At 35.8% G+C, this 17,863-nt stretch overlaps 1 protein-coding gene across 18 annotated transcripts in view; it reads left to right on the forward strand.

Annotated features, from left to right (window-relative positions):
* MSI2 (musashi RNA binding protein 2) overlaps positions 1-11,704 on the forward strand; it is a 2,403,248-nt gene extending 2,391,544 nt beyond the window's left edge. For all 18 annotated transcript variants that reach the window (XM_044054616.1, XM_044054614.1, XM_044054627.1 and 15 more), the window contains one exon: positions 6,340-11,704. In XM_044054616.1, coding sequence (XP_043910551.1) covers positions 6,340-6,381 — 42 coding nt within the window. In that variant the 3' untranslated portion in view covers positions 6,382-11,704. The remainder of the gene's footprint in view (positions 1-6,339) is intronic.
* The last annotated feature ends 6,159 nt before the right edge of the window (positions 11,705-17,863 follow it).

Below are 17,863 nucleotides of genomic sequence, written 5' to 3' on the forward strand. Positions count from 1 at the left end.
AAGTATGGATTGGGGAATACTCATTAGTAGCAGCAAAGGAGATGTGGGAAGAAAACTAAACAGAGGGTAATCTAAATGCTGGAGGAGTGAAGGTCATTTATTTATTTATTTGTATTTGTTTATGGGGATGGTCCACTGGGCCAGAGTGAGCCCATTTTCAGTGGAGGCCTGGGGAGAAAAGCTCTGAATTCAGTCAGACAATGTACAAATTACAAAGGGGAATACAATAAACTAGACAGTGTACAAGTTACAAAATACAAGGTTACAGAGTACATTATGAAATGACATGTTAAATATACAAGACATACAATGCTATAGATTATATAGAGTATCTATCTCTGTGTTTGTGTGTGTGTGTGTGTGCATATATATATATATATATATATATATATATATATATATATATATAGATATATATATATATATCCACACATACATACAGTGTGTATATATATATATATATATATATATATATATCAATGCAGTAACTGCTGGGGGAGAGGAGGAGATGGTAGCAACACTTGACTAGGCTGAGTGTAAACGTTGAGGCATTTGAGTCTTTATTACGTTAATAGCATGATAAACATTGGCTGTATAGTTAGCTACATACTAAACATATAGATTACTTCTAAGTGGTTGAGTTTCTCAAGGACATTTTGTGATGACAGCACAGAGTAGACATGCACTGGTGTGGCTAACAGTAGAATTGGGGATATGTATGTGAGAGAAAGGAAGATGGAGTTGTGCCAGAGAAATAGGTAGATTAGGTAACATTAGGGTTTATATTGTCAGTCATAGTACATGTAAATTGTCAAAGGGAGGTCAGGTGTTACCTCAGAGATATCTTAAAGTGGTCAAGGTTGCTAGTAGTCCTGAGTGATAAGGAGAAGGCATTCCATAGCTTGGCGATGATAAAGGAGTAACGCATGTGACTACCAAAGAGGTTAGTTTTCACTACATTTAGCAGCATTTGATTTACAGATCAGAGAGGTCTATTAGGGAGATACAAGGTGAGCAGAGAAGAGAGGGCAGGGCAGTTTGAAGGCTTGTAGATAATAATTATGGATATGAAAAGTGAGATACATGCAGTGAAAATGGTTTTGGTCCCCTTAATTCTGTATGTTGGGCAGGTGTATTTCTATCCACCAGACAATAAGTTATGGCAAGAAAAACTTTATTTGTAAAGGAAAGAGGCCTTTTGTTAAGTCTGATAACAGGAGATCGCATTGACAGAGCAAGGGTCATGGGGTTTCCTAATTTAGAGGTACTTTAAGGCAAAAAAAAAAGTGTATATATGTGTGTGTGTGTGTGTGTGTGTTTATCTAGGACTATTCACCAAACGCCTAAAACTAAAACCGCTGAACACACTTTAGCAAAAGTGCTTTTCACCGAAAAAGCACCTTCGCTAAAGTGTGCAAAAAAATAAATAAATAAGATTTAAAAAAAAAAAAAAAACAAAAAAAAAAAACAAAGAACTCACATTTATGCAGGGGGCAGGTCCCCTTATACCCCACCCCCCCTACTTTTATATTCTCACTCTGAGATCGCACTACAGTGGGAAAAATGGAATATTCCCTTGTCCCCACTGTGCTACAATCACAGCAACATCCATTTCCCCACGTTATTCGTTTTTTTTAGCACACTTTCGCGAAAGTGCTTTTTTGGTGAAAAGCACTTTCGCGAAAGTGTGCTCGGCCGTTTCCCTTTCGGTGAAACAGTCATTCTGTAGACAGTACAAATTTTATATATATATATATATATATATATATATATATATATATATATATATATATATATATATATCTATAGGGAAAGATATGATGGTGAGGCATGGAGGGGCTACCAGAGGTGGCCTGAGATTTTTTTTTTTTTTTTTTTATAGAAATAGTAGTTGGGAGAGAATAAAATTAGCCCGGTAGAACATTATCTATATAAAGTGGCAGATAGTATACTGGAAAATAAGCTGGTAAGGGGTGAGGATATGAAATAAGGATATTTTGTTAACAAGTTCCCATATAAAGGGATAGAAAGTAGGCAAGAAACAGTGAAAGATAAACAAAAGTTATCCAAGGAACCAAGATAGTGGGAATGAATTATTTAACAGCGAAATTAAGTGAATGGGAGAAAGCAAAATAATTGTTTTGTTTATATGATTGGGGTAGGCTGCCATATTTGGGAGTAATGACAGCATATAGAGAATATATATAGAGAGGGATAGAGGAGTGCCAGGTGAGTGGTCACCCATAGTGGAATTGATATGACAGACAATGGATAAGGCTATAAGAAGGGGATAATAAGTAGGGCGTATAAAATTATACATAATTATAAAAATCAATCAGAGGCTGTCAGGCAGGATTGGAAGAAAACATTTAGTGGACAAATTACAATGGCTGAGTGGGGGAAATTGTTCAGGATATTTACATGGAAATGCTGCCATAGATATTTTCATACGGTTGAGTAGATTGCAGGGGATCTTCACTTAGTTTCAGAGCAACTGTTAGATGTTTGTGAGGAGAGAGAAGAGAAACATGATTTTTGGGAATTTGCAGAACTGACGAGTTTGAAAACAAATTGCAAAATGATTTAGGACAGATGCTTGTGAACAAGGGGGTGTTACTAAGGAGTTGGAATGGGGGACTAGAATGTCAGGATATAAGAAGATCTTTTTAACTTCAGTTATGTTAGGAAGTAAAAGAAGCAGTAACTAGAAACTGGAAATCAATAGTTAGACTTATACTGTACTAGATTTTATAAAAGGAATGAAGCAGTTGAAGGGAGGCTTGCTAGACAGGGAAAACAACATGATGAATACCCTTAAATGCAATCTGTGGAACGCTTGCCTTCACAGTGGGGACCAGAGTAATGGGGAAAAAAGTGCTGGGGAGAACTGAAACTGGCTCAGAATAAGAGAGTAGCGAATAGTATGTAGGCTTATTAGCTGGAAAATATTTATGTTTTGAAATGTTAAAATGAGAATATGTTAACATCATATCACAATTGTGCACTTTTTAAGTTATTCATTTTGAATACGTCTGATAAATTGTGAGTTCAATAAAGCCATGTTAAAGAAAGTTGCATATCTTTAGCAGTGGTAAATGCGATGTTTAGCATTTGTGGGCTGTCATTCAGCTCACCTCGATTTCGTGATCTTGCCACAGTTTATTCCCCATGTCATTGTTTTCAGTCATTTTGTGTAGCGTTGCACTGAAGAGGCTTGCAGTGTTTACTGTGGAGTGTTCCAAAGCAGGGCGGGTACAAACGCACACGTTCAATAAGCCACAAAAAAATCAGAGTTTGTATGCTTATTCCAGCTAGCCATTTAGGCAAGCTTCTACGGTAATTAGCTACAGGTAAGGTGCATCCGGCAGTTCTCAGTTTGTGGTGGTCTTTTTTGTGTTGCTTTGAACTAGTTACTTTACCACCAGATACTCATTTGTGACTCTTAAAAACAAAATCTTGCATTTAGTGGACCTTTACCCATTTATCAGACTTAATGCGTTTAGTTTTTATAACAGTATTCATTTGTAAAAAAAAAATGACATAATTGCCGCATTTATTTTGGCTCTTGCTGTTAGATTTGCTGAACAAGCATTCTCCTCTTTTGACTTTATGATTATCTTTTGTGGATGCAGTTATGATGTCACAGCCTTGAATGCTGCTGAACATTTGAACAAGTAAAGACAAACTAAGCTGCTATGCTTTGTGTTTCCACATTCGTAAAGACTTAAAAATTAGACTTTCATCTAAAATTGCAGTCTTTTTCATTATAGATTTTATTGGAAATCATAGTGTGATTATTATATTTCACTCAACAGGTTATATGAGTTATCAGAAAAATCGTCAGAAGTTAGATTTCTTAAATGTTCAGATCCTTGGTAGATTACTGTCAAAGAAATGTTTAATAATTAATTTGCATAGTTCATTCTGTGTTAAAGTATACAAATATTGTGTAATCTGATCAGGTGAAGCATGCCACATGATCATTAGTTATTCCTTTGTTTTTAATGATTGCCAGTAATTGCCCACTTCACCTGAGCTACATAGTGTTATGTGACAAAGGTGTGTGTGTTGGGGGAGTAGAAATCATTTATTTTCTAAGGCAGGAGTAAGTAGCTGTTATTTATTAATTTCTTAGTCCTCTCACTTTTCTTTGAGCTGTTACACACAGTTTATTTTGGTTTTGCTGAGATTTTCATAGAATCTTTTCTAGTGTATTTATTCATTCAGTTTGATAACCAGGATAGAGCCCTGACCAAACGGACCTATTTCAGTGTCAGCCCAGACAAACAAAAATTACAGCAGGCAAGTAAAGTAACAATGAATATTACCAAGACAGGCAATCCTGTGTGTGAAGATAACATTTAGTAAATAGTGTTAGCACAGTAGTACAAAATATTTGAAGTAATAAGGAGGGGAGACCGAAAGGAGTGGAGATGAAGAAGGTGTAATAAAGTGAAGGGGGACACATTTAGGAATAGGGTATATGAAGGTGAAAGTAAGGAAACTGGAGAGGGCACACACAGGATAACTATATAAAGACTGGGAAGACAAGAGTTGATAAGCTAGGTGAATAATGAGTTGATTTTGTTTGTGGTTGTACATAATTAAATGATGCACTTACTAGGTCACTGCCACACGTGGCTACCTGAAGCATGCTTTTTGTTGTTACAGGCTGTCATACTTATGTGCTGTTTAGTAGAAGCATGGAAGTGTTGTATATCACTGGAAGTTGTCATTAATGTATCACCCCGACCTAGTTCGGACAGCTATTCTGTGGCACTCAGGATGCATGAAAAGAATATATGTTTATTAACAGAGGTACGTTGGGGGTGCTTTTGTTTGGCAGTACCTCCTTATCAGTCTTGTGAGTGAGTAGTGCAAACTTAAATGTTTAGAAAAAAACATTGCATCAGCAAGATACGTTCTGTTTTCATTACACCTAAGAGAAGTAAACTAAAGTCAGGCAGCTAGTCAGATTTATAAGCTTTTAATTCTTAATTAACAGAAAACTTCAAAAGTAAATAAAAAAAAAACATTATTCCTGCACGATTACTATGTAGATGCAGGTGTTTTATCACAGTATTCATTTCTTATCTTTGTAAACAAGAAATCACATACCAGTAGCCTTTGTAAATAGGAAAGCATAATCACTTTGACACAGTGGTAGGGTGAAAAAGCAGTTACATTCCTACTTTAAATCTAGAAGGCCGTAAAACCTTAAATCCCAATACAGACCTGTCATTTCACATTAGGATAGAGCTGATATCATTGCCACTCAGATAAAAAAGGAGCAGCTTCTGTTCTTGTTCTCCAAATACATTCCTGACTGGTTAATCCATACAGCTGCCGGTGGTGTCAGGGATTCTGAGGGGGAGGGTTGCTAAGCATCTGCATTTTGAAAGAACTTGTGTATGGAAACACAAAGGAACAGGTAAAACAACCTTGACTTCATTAAGTGAAGTAAATGAAACAGAGTCGCCTTTTTGCATGCCTTTGTTCACTCATCCTGCTGTCAGGTTTCATACAATCCAAGCAGAAACAAGGATTACTATGCAGCTGACACAATGGCACACAGCAGATAAAAAAAAAAAAAAAAAAAAATGTTTCCCAAGAGCATAATAGTTAAAACCTGTTTATGTCAGGCATAAAAATGCAAAGAATTTATGGTACTTTTTCTCACTCTTATTTCTACAATTTCTGTTCAGCCAACAACACTGCTTAACTTAGATTCTCATTTCTGGAGTTCTTAAAAAGGATGAGGTCATTCATGACAGTGTGAGTCAGAAATTACTTTCTTTTTTTCCTGTTTCAGTATTAGGGTGGGAATGTAATGTTTTGACAGAAATCCTCAGATTCAGTCTGTCTTCATTTGTAGTCATAGACAAGTGAAGTTTACAAATAATGGCCAGCAACACTGAGAGTTTCCTGAGGCAGACCAGGAAAAGTAGGTATGCTAAGTGCTGAACAGAGAACAGTTTGTGAAGTTAAAGTCCATTGTTTTGCAAGTTTTTCTCCTTTAAAATGCATTTCCATATGTACAATACAGCATTGCATGTAGTGTGAATAATGCAACAAAAGCTGGAACTTGATAATGACAGGTGCTGACTGGTTGTCAGACTGCCTTTCCAACTGTAGAAATCTTTGCATTCAAAAACCATGAAACAAATGTAATAATACACTTGTGTAGAAGAATATGACACATTTTGCAGATAGCGTTTTAGAAGCAGTTTTATGGTATTTTAAAATTGTCTGAAGTGAGAAACTGAAATGTTTAATTGCTGGCGTTTTTTTTTTTTTTGTATTTTTTTAAACTGTCTTATGCATTTATATTCTACCCAGAGCATGTCTGGAAGTCCAAGCAAGACTGGGCGAAGTTTCTAAATGGTCCTGTTTTCAGATGATGCCCGACTTCAAGCATTACATCATCACCAACTACAGATGGGAAAAAAGTGGAGATGGCACTCAGTGGACTCAGACCTTCTATACTGCATCATCTCATGAACCTGCTGTCCTATAGTAACATCTTTTGTTCTGCAACACTTTTTTCCTTTTATTTTAAATCACTATGTTTTCATAGCATTTTAAGTACTCATTTTTGTTTTAAGTCTTCGTGTATTTTAATTTAAGATTATCATAGTGTAACTGTAACATTAGTATCCTTCTTTAACAATCTTCGCTTTAGAAGGCTGAAATAGTTCTATAATTTACAGACTTTGGTACCAATTCTGAAACTGTAAAATAATAAAATTTCAGGTGGAATTTTAGCACACACACTGAATTAGAAGTCTAGAATGAGTTTTGAAGTAAAGTTCTGTTTTGTGTTATATAAAGTGAGAGGGTAGCTAACTAACACATCTTAGCGGTTCTTTTTTGCGATGTCTCATTGTTAACCTGATTATATCTATTTTCGGCAATAAGGGGAGGACTGCAAAATTTTTTTCAGTCCTTGTTTTTCTATAAGTGCTTTTTTGTTGACAAAGCTGATATTATAATGTTTTTTGAAATTGTGAATTCTGAAAAAGACTGTAAATACTATTCCAGTAACTATGTTATAAAAATATTAAGAAAGAGAGGTACAAAATATTTTTGATGGAGTTAGTCTGAGGCAGTTCTCTACTGTACAAGGATAAAATGTTTTGAACTCCAGTCAAGTTTTGAGTAACTAACATAGATCAGACTGCCGGGGCTGCCCCATAATGGTTTAAAGTGACACTGTTTAGCTTGCTCGGTAGTTGCATTAGGCCTAACAACTGTACTAGCGTCATATCAGCATATTAACTAGTTAAAGTCATATGTGCACAGCTTAAACAAAAGTGACAGTCTAGTTATGTTTTTAATTATTTTTAAAGATGTAAAAAACTGCTTTTCCCAGACTGAAAAAATATACAGTTTTAATGTTTCTATTTAAAAGGTTTGAGCGCACCTTTTTTTAGACTTCATTTTAAAATTAGGTCATTAATTATTGTCCATTCATTTCAATTGTTCTGTACATCCTGAAATCTTTTGATATATAAAAACCTCCCTGTTATTCTCTTCATTGCGTAGTATGCCATAGGAAGGCAGTTTTTGAAGCTTGCGTACTTTTAATCCATTATATTCTGTATTAAGAAATTAGGAAAGCAAACTTTTTTATGAATACCTCAGTGCTATAAGTTTCACCTTAGAAGAGTGGAAAGATTAATTTATTGTAGATGTAAACAGAGTTAAATAAGAGAGTATAAAACATCATTGCACTGTGACTGGTAGGGAAAACTGACAATTTCCTATTTGCACATGTTTAATATTTGGCTGTTATATATATGGTCCTCTGCTAGGGGAGACTTATGAAGGATATTTTTTAATTTAATTTTTTTAATATTGGTAAGTAGGCCTGCAACAGCAAATAGAAATACAACCAGCTAGATGGCATTAAGAACATATTGTTGGGTATATTTTCTTTTGAGGGGGGCATAATATATGCATGCCAAGTTTTATTAATATTTTTTTAAATCTTTAAGTTTATAAATTTGGTACTTTAGGTACAGCCAATGTAAGACACTGAATGCGACATTTATTAAAAAAGAGCTGCTGCACTCCTATTTTTGTAAACTTTACTAACAAGTAGACTGATGTAGACATACAGTAGATAGAGCAAGACATCTAAAAGAGACAATGTAATATTATTATTTTTTTTGCTGTTCATGTTTCTCTTCTGTAATATGTTTTGTTATTTTGAGAACAACCAGGTTAAGCAAAATGCTGGATGCTTTTTAAATATGGCAATTTGATCAAGTAATAATTTTTAAGGAAAAGCAACGGTTCTTTCAAAACACAAACTCCTTGAGTCAGTATAAATGTATGTGAGTGTGGTGCGGGTGTGCGTGTATGTATGTGTGTCTATATATATATATATATATATATATATATATATATACACATAGTCACACACATACCCACACATGCATACATATATGTGCATCTCAGGGGGGGGGTTATTAATATTTTATTGATGTTAATAATGTACTGTATTTCTACTGTTTTCTCTCTTCATTCCCTATCACCTCATAGAATATTCTTTGGTTGATCATTGTATTTTAATAGTGTGTAAAATGGCTATCTTGTAAGAGTGCTGTACTGATGCTAGTGTAGTGATTTTTTCCTTCTCTTTCTCTTCTAGTACATATTGATAGGTGTATTGTAATTAAGGCTAAAATAATTAGATGTAGTTACTCAGATTTAGGACCAGTAAGGATAGAACTTTCTCTTATTTAAAAAATACTAACAGTGATATTTTTGGGGCAGTTTTCGTTTCTTCTTCTTCTTTTTTTTTTTTCTTTATTGCTATAACGATGTGGTTTCAACTAACCAAAGCTCTCATGATGTTAAAATGCTGGCAAACTGTAAGGCATTATGTAGATCCCCGCCCTTTTCTTTAAAAAATAAAAGGGGTGTGCCATACTACCTTAAATGCTAATGCTAGATATGCAAAACTGGATTTTTGTTATTATTTTTTAAAAGAGGGAGGCACGATGTAATTATTTAAAAAAAAAGATGATTTTATTAAGAGAAAATATTTTTTTAAGAAAGCTCAGAAGAAACTGATAAACTGTGTGATATGTTTTAAATGTTTATACACCTTTAAAAAGTCCCAGTGGCCCACAGCACAATTATTGTTGCAAACTGTTTATTTTGATGTGTCTGCCTAGATTAATGATTGCTTTAGTTCTTACTCATCTAGAACATTGTTTTTTTTAATGTGATTTATTTTGTTATAAAAGAATGAACTGACTGAATCATTATTTTAATCAAGCAAAGGAATATATATTACAGAAATATTTTGAACTCATCATGGTTTCCTGTAAGCAGACTTCATGTTTATATGTATCTGATTTGGTTTGGGGCTAACTCTGGTACCAGATGAGTTTGCCATAAGAAATTTCATCATGGTTAGAAAAATGATTAACATTCAGAGGGAGGAAAAATATTTCCTAATATAAATAGATTTGGTCCATTCCAGAATTTGTGTGTGTACATACATATACATACACGCACATAGATACATATATGCATCTACGTATGTGTATATACAAACACATACACGTATTATATATATATGTATATGATTTGTTTTGAAGTGTCTCAGACTCTGTGTGATAAAGATTATATTATGTTTCTTGAAGTTTGTATGAGTTGATTAAAATAATGATTTAGCTTTTCTTTTTAAAATAGTCCACAATGTTTATTTTAATTTGAACCTGTAGCTTGGACTTTAAGGTAGCATGGCTCTGTTGCTGTAATTTTATTTTTCATTGTACAGCAGTTTACAGCGGATAAATGTTACACATCTTGCTAGATTAGTTTTTTCATTGGATAATTGTTGGTAATGATGACCTGAAAGGTGTCAAGACGTGTTTACTTTAAAAATGTACTGCAGTACCTTAAAAATGATGTGAGAGGGCTAGGACCCAGTCACTTCACAAACATACCTTTCTGTCATGTCCTAATGAAAATGAATTTTAAAGCAATATTATTTACTAAAATATGTCTGCAGTACATCTTTGTTGGTTTGTATATATCATTGTCCAGGCAAATTCACTGAAACACTAATTTAAATGTAGTTTAACTCTGTTTTTAAATATATCGAAATCCATTATTGTTTTTAGCATTTGATGTTAAAATAATCTGATGTCTTTCATTTGATCAAAAGGGGCTTTGTTTTTCAGCTAAAGCATCCCATACATCACAAAAACTTTTAAACAAAATTTTGGCTTGATTTTTTTTTTTTTTTTTAACAGAACACCTATAATGCACCACCAAGATGTTTGACAGCTGTTTTCAGTTCTTATTTATTATTATTTGTTTTCTTTTAATGTATTTTGAGTTCACTCTAGAGTAGAAACACTAAATGAAGGGGTGATTTTTAGGGTTAATAACATATTTAACATGTAAATATAAAGAAAAACATTTACTGTAAGAAACACCAAACACAAGCTCCATTGCGTCTTGTAGTACATAAAGATGAGTAGTTGTGTCGATCAGTAGGGACAGATCAAAGCAATATTCTAAATGATGAATGAAACCAGCAGGGAGTCTGCAAAGACTTTTTATGTATGTAGTTAGAAGCCACAGTAAAAAAAAAAAAAAAAAAAATTCATATTTGTTAATACCAACAGTAGCTTTAGAGGATTGGAAGCAGTGTACGTTGTGTCATGTACTGTATTTTATCATGTGTCGACATTGAAAATTTCAATAAATCGTCTTTTGGCCAAGATTCTGTGCAAGTATCTGCTGACAGTTAACTTTTCTCATAGTTTGTCTGACAGAGACTGGCTAAATCTGGTTTCCTGAGCCCTAAAGAGGTTTCTCCCTGTCTTTCCACTTTCTAAACCAGTTGTCTTGATAAGGTATAAGTGGGTATCAAGCTGAGCATGGTATCCCAGATTTTTCTGTCCCCAACTACAGTCTCTAGCTGGCTTTATTTTTAAAAAAGTTAGCCATGTATAGACCACATTTTTAAAATCAGATTATTGCTAAAATAACATAAATTACTTTTCCAGTGGTGAGATATTTTTTAGCAAAATTATAAAAAGGATTCAGTGATACTCTGTGAAGTCATTATGAGCTCACTTATTCCAAGCCTCCGCATTTACCACCTCATCTGTTTGGTTATGTTTACCGTATACTGGTGCTTGACCATAACTTTCAACATATTAGATAGAAACACCATGTACATCTGCTCATCCATCCCAGCTTGTGGCTGTTAAAAATATTTAATTTTCTAAGAAAAATTCTTAATAATACTTAGTTTATGCAGCACCGTTACAAAGTTTGATTTTGTGTACTTTGTATTTCTAAAGAGTGGAATACATTAATCTAAGCAAAATAAAACAGTATACATTAATCTGTGTAGAACTAAGAGCGAATAGATTAACCAGCTGTGGCAGGCCTGGCCCTCCCATATCTGCATCAGCTAGACCTGATGAGAAATCTAGTACTGACTGATTTTTTTAAGCATCTTTCAGGTCTTTGTGTATGGCTTTCTGAAGCCCTGTTGTAAAAATACTATGTGGATGGGGGTCTCTCACATCACAGATGTGGAAAGTATAATTTTATATTTGTATTTTCAAATAAATAAGTTTGTGAAAGGTTTCCATCCTCTACTGTGGTCCAGAAATCAATGTGTTTGTCTGAAAAAATACAATAAAATAAACTGTTTTGAACAGAAGGTGTTTTGAGGTTTTTTTTTATTGGGGTGCGGGTTGTAATGTATTGATCTTTTTCAGAGGTGCAGTCTTGTTAGAATTACAACTTGGAAATATTTTATATGAAACTGCAGCAGCTTGATTTTGTTTGTTAAATTTATCCTAGCTCTGAGTTTGTACAAGTGATGTACAAAATGCAAATTCTGTGCATACTGACCTCTCTTTTATTGAATATGTCTTGGTTTCAGTCAGTAACACTGAATTTAAGGAAATATGTGAATTGAAACACTGAACTTGATTAGTGGAATATGTGGCAGATTTTTTTCTCTGCCACTGGAGGAACTTTGCTGCCTATATCTCTAGTTTATGTTTAATACTAGTACCATAACACAAGAACACATGGATAGCGTCATTGAGGGGGGGGGGGGAGTATTTGTTTTCACTGTCACAGTATGACTGCCAGTTGAGTATACCAAACCTTATTATGTCTACAGTATCATTTCAGTACTTTGTTCCTTTCCATCATTTTATATATATATGTGTGTGTGTGTGTGTGTGTGTGTGTGAGTTCCATTTTATTAATGATATAGATCTGAGACTCAATTATTATGTGGAATAGTACATTCTGCAGCTACGTTTTACATGTTACTGCTGGGTCTCAACCTTTATCTGCTTTCTGCCTTACTTCTCTTGGAACACCATGTCATCAAACAGAGAATGTGCTTGTTAGGTTTGATAAATATTATTAAGACTGCCTGTGTTGCTTATGGCCAAAACAAACTGTTGTATCCAAAGCACTGCATGTTGGTTACATGTTTATATTCTACGTGTTGTGGAATCGCCATTCCAAATTATATTACCACAGTTTGAGGTGAAGGCTAGGGATGTAGTTGGTCAGGAAATTGAAACTACGTTGCTTCTTGCTTATTAAAAGTCCAGGAACTCATGAAATTCCTATGTCACTGTGTGGGCTGGCAATCAGAGGTGTAGGAGCCATATTTGTCTATTCCACTACTTCCTAAATGAAGTAAGATTATAGTAGAAATCCATTAGTGTAATGTTTTTAGAGAATTTTGCAGAGGGGCAACCCCCCTCCCCATTTCTTATCTCCTACTATTTTTTGTATGTACTACCTTTAAGGATCACTGTAACTTCACAGTGCTAGAACTGCAGACTTGGTATGTATTGCCCCATATTTCTCAGTTTCAGTCTTGGAGTAGCAGTCCTTGGGATTTCAACAGGACCCCTACCACCTATATTTTTCTCCAAAGTTACCTACAGTCATGCAGCATCTTCTCACTAATGTCTTGTCAAGTAGGACAAACAAACCTCCTGCCAGACGCCAGTGTCCTTCTTGGAAGGGCTCCTGATTGTGTCAAAATGTTAGTTTAGCTGTTATTGTTGCTAGTCTAAGGAGTCAGTCTAGGTGATTTCTTTTTTACAATCATAATTTTTGTGTCTTTCGGCTTTTTCCCGGTTAGGTTAGGGGTCGCCACAGCGGAACTCTAGTCCGCTAATGATTGGCAGTTGATTTTTACGTGCTGAGTTGCCAGCCCTAATGCACAACCTTCAACGAAGGTACGCCCATTCACGCATGTCTCCACGCAGAAGACGCTGTAGCTGAGAGTCGAACCGGTCAGCGTCTTACTGTGAGGCGACAACGCTACCGCAGCACCACCACCACTGGATATATTTAATAGTAAGAAACAAATTTTGCTGTTTAAAAGAAAGCCTTTTTATTAAGTAATTTGCCTGATGTCTGTTATTAACCACATTTTAATCATTTCAGCCAGGACATTTTCTGTTGCTCTTAAATTGTGTGAGACTAAACAGTTTAATAAATTAAAGATTAAGTATGCTTATCCAGTTTAGATCTTGGAGGGGAGTACCTTCTCTGCTGAATCATCCTGCCTGTCCCCACATGGCCAGCTGTTGTGGTTTCCTCCCACATCCAAAGACATGCCATTGTTGAATGGAAGCCCTTTAGTGGACTGCAGGATGTACATTATGCTCATGTGAGTATGCCAGTGCATCCTGCAATGGATTGGTCCCCCATCCAGGATTAGTACCTGAGGTGGATTAGATGACTAATCACAGAGTGAGAATAAAAAGGAGATTTTGTAGCAGCAACTTGGCTAGTAAGTACAATACAGTCCAGTAAGTGTATGCAGATGAGTAGATGTAACATCTGATTCAAAAACATACAGCTATTGTAGTTGAGTGATATTGTATTATAACAATTTAATAGATTATAGAATAGCTTCTTATATCCTGGATATTATTTAGCATTATTATTACTACTACTGTTTTTGAGAACTCAGAGTTGTTTGTCTTCTTATTTCACACATAAATGCTAGAAATACAATAGATGGAATATCTTACTTATTTGAGTTTAATTAGATGAATGAGCTGGTCATAAAGACCCTTTTCAGTTACTTCCTGGGCTACAACACAAATGTAGACACTGTAAAATCAGTAAATATGCAGAATAAGATGTAAACTTCTAATTTAATTAAACTGAAATACAACAAGAAATATCACAAGCAAATCTGTATGAAGTATACTCTTAAAACATAGCATAAGGAGTATGTACAGTACTAAAATGCACATATAGCATCATTTAAAAGTATAATATGTGCAGTCGGTAGGTTCAGCTGTTGCTGGGTAGGTCAAACAAGGGGGGACTCGGGGAATAGGAAGTTCTGGAGTGTGAAAAAAAGCTAGAAGACTGTCACCAGCCATGTACATTGAGATTGATCATTTTTTTTGGTGTTGCTTACATAATAGTGTTTGGTTAATGATTTCCCTGGTATGTTCAGCCAAGTTCAAGATAGCAGGTGCTTTTTTTGGAGAAGTTTTCACACATAGTGCATCCAAAGGAGTTCCGATGAGCAGTTATGTACTTTGATTTCTTAGAAAATGGTTTGTGAACAGACCGTTGTATAATGTTCGTTGTATATTGTGTGTGTAAAGTTTTTATTTATAGTTGAGAAGGAGACAGAATAACTCATGAAGCAGTTAAATTAGTGTATTTAAAAGGAAGTTTGATGTGACACTGATCAATTTGCCTTTCTGTATGGTAATACATTGATCTTTGCTGGGGCAAGGTAAATAGACCAGATTATTTTGTTTTTAGTTCTCTGCAGAAAAGTGCATTTATGAGATGGCTTAACAGAGAGAATGGGGAGACCCAAGTTTGAGTCTGGGAGTAAGAAAGACTAGTGGGATTGATCTTCTGCCCTCTTGGGTGAGGAGTTTGGGAAACCTGCCAGTTACTTTTAGCCAATTTAAAACTTTCTGAACCTGTTGAATACTTGTGCTTTGAAGGGTAGAGTTTGATTCCAAGAAATGCCTAGATAACTTTGTTGTTTTGACAGTTAGTAAACGAGCACCAGTAAGGTGTTTGATAGAGAATATAAGAATATTGGTGAGCCTTAACTTTTTAGTGTACTGAAGAGCGTAACATACGATTTGTGGGTGTTTATTTGTAGTTTGTTTGTGCTACAACAGTTCTGTAATACATAAACATCTTCTTGGGCAGAGAGAGTTGTAATGAAAGGGCTTGTCTGTGAGCAGTAGTGAGTATAATGCTCTCTTCATTGAGCAAAAGATTACACAGTGGTACATCGGAGGGTCAATCATTTCTAAACAAGGAAATAGTGCAGGGCCAAGAAGAGAGCATGATGACGCTTCTTTGGAAAGAATCCATAGTGGCATGTATGTTGAGCAGAAAATATTCAGAAAGTCCGGTTTGAAGGGTAGCAAATCAGAGACATAAGCTTGTAGAAAAGATGAGTTTGGTATAAGTATGAAAGTAGTGGTATACGTTGTCAGAAGATTTACGTCTAGAACAATGGCAGCAGTAAGGAGACCCTGCTCAATGTTGGAAGTAATATGATCCATCAAGTAGTAACCACTGCACTGTATTGTGGTCTGTATGTAAAAGAAGTACAATACCATGCACAGAGACAACAAAGGTGTGGCAGTTTTTATTAGACTAGAAGCTGTGATGTTTTATGGCTTTGGCAGAATATCAGCCTTATAAGAAGTATAGCCCTTTTAAGCATGAGAAAACATTTTATAGTGATAGGTAGATATGCTTGCTTAACAACTGATAGATTCATTTGCATTATTTTTTCATCTTACTGGCATAATGTAGGGTGTACTGTACTAACCTGCACAGCAATTCATTTTAATGCCTTTGACAGAGTTGTAATCTTTCCCATGATAAAAATAGGGTGTGGGTCAGGCCTGACCCCATTGCACAGTGAGAGAAAGGCCTGATTGCACCTCATATGACCTATACTTCACTAGCAGCTTGGTTGCTATGGGAACATGGCAGGGAAGGATGAGAGTGAGAGCGACTGATGCCAACTCTTCCATTCTGGGGGAGGGAGGAATCTTGGCTCATGTATGCATGATGCCTACAGGAATGCAGAAGTATGCGCAACACCTACAGGAAAGCAGATGTGTGCACAACACCTACAGGAAAGCAGATGCATGTAAAACACCTACAGGAAAGCAAATGTATGCAAGACACCCACAGGAAAACAGATGTATGCATGACATCTGCAGGAATGCAGCTGTTTCACTTGTAGCAAAAAGAGACTAGCATGCCTACATACTGCAAGTGATCACTTGGTCCGGAGGTTGCACATGAGTGGAAGTACGCATACACCTCCCAAGATAGCTAGCAGAGTTTACAGGCTGCTGAGGGGTTGAGGTTAGGACAGTCCACATGATCTGTAGACTGACCCATGCCATAACACCTAAATCTTGCCTCCACCAAGAAATGAACTGGATGGAGAGCTCTTGTCCTAGTGGAGGATATCACAGACATTGCTGGTAAACAAAGTACAAAAAAATAAGTCATTAGCTGTTTTAAAATCTTTTAATTAGAGTACCTTATTTGTAATGGCAGGTTATTAAACAGTCTTGCCCTTAAACCTGAAAAATATTGCTCTTAATGTTTGAATGAGATTTGTAAATTTTTGTTTGTATCCTATAATTTCTTGTCCCTAGTGTGCGTTCTACCAAACGTACGTCTAATATTGCACTGAGCACTTTATTTGAATATTTAAATGCACAAATTAGGTCACATGTAATTAAGCTATAATAAACTGAATATAATTTCAAGTGCCTAACTTAATTTTGTAAGAGGGAAAATGGGAACAATAATCAGTGGTCTTATCAAGGCTTTGTGAGAGAGCAGTTTTACATCTAGATGTCTTTATTTAACTGACCTTAATATAGTTCTGATAATGCGGATCTAATAACTACTTATTCACATTATTACCAAAATGTAGTTGTTTATCAGTAACTGCTCCAAGGTCCTTAGACGCGGTAGAAGATGTTAGAATTTCATTAACAGTAATATATGAGTAATCCTTGCAAGAGGAACCCAAATGCATTCCATTACATTTCTTGCTTTAAAAAGAAGTACAGTTTCTGTCCACTAGCTTCTGTAGATCATCCAAATATTGTTTCTATCTAAGTTGATTATGTTCCAAACTGACCTTGGCAGCTGGTTTAAATTCAGCACAAACTACTCCATCTATACAAATCTAGCAGCTGGAGTATTTGCCATAAAGCATTAAATAATAAAGGGCCCAGGACTGATTCCTGAGGGACCTCATAAAGTAGTAAAAGAGGCAGCTTAAGTTTGCTTAACTGGATTGCCTGTAACTTGGCTAAGATCGCATCCATATAAGTATTTAGGCATTAGCCCACATATGTCCATGAAATGGTCATAGTAAAGTGTCATATGCCTTAGCTAGGTCTTAAAGCACCATGTCCACTCTTCTTCTTTCAGCTATTTCCCAGTTAGGGGTTGCCACAGTGGAGCGCCTGTCTGCTCATGATTGGCAGTGGAGTTTTACGGTGTTGAGTTGTCAGCCCAGCACCCAACCTTCCATGGAAGGCACACACATACACGCAGTCACACCTAGGACCAATTTAGAGTATCCAATCCACCTACAGCATGTCTTTGGGATGTGGAAGGAAACCGGAGCACCTGGAGGAAACCCACACGACCACAGGGAGGACATGCAGACTTTGCACAGAAGGCACTCCAGCCGAGGATTGAACTGGAGAACCTCTTGCTGTGAGGCGGTAACGTTAACCACTGCACCACCGTGGCTGCCCACTAACAGATTTAAATCCAAAGCCTTCACCACTGCTTT

The sequence above is a fragment of the Protopterus annectens genome, chromosome 13.part0 (genome assembly GCF_019279795.1).
Source record: "Protopterus annectens isolate FY-2018-M chromosome 13.part0, PAN1.0, whole genome shotgun sequence".
Taxonomy (NCBI): domain Eukaryota; kingdom Metazoa; phylum Chordata; order Ceratodontiformes; family Protopteridae; genus Protopterus; species Protopterus annectens.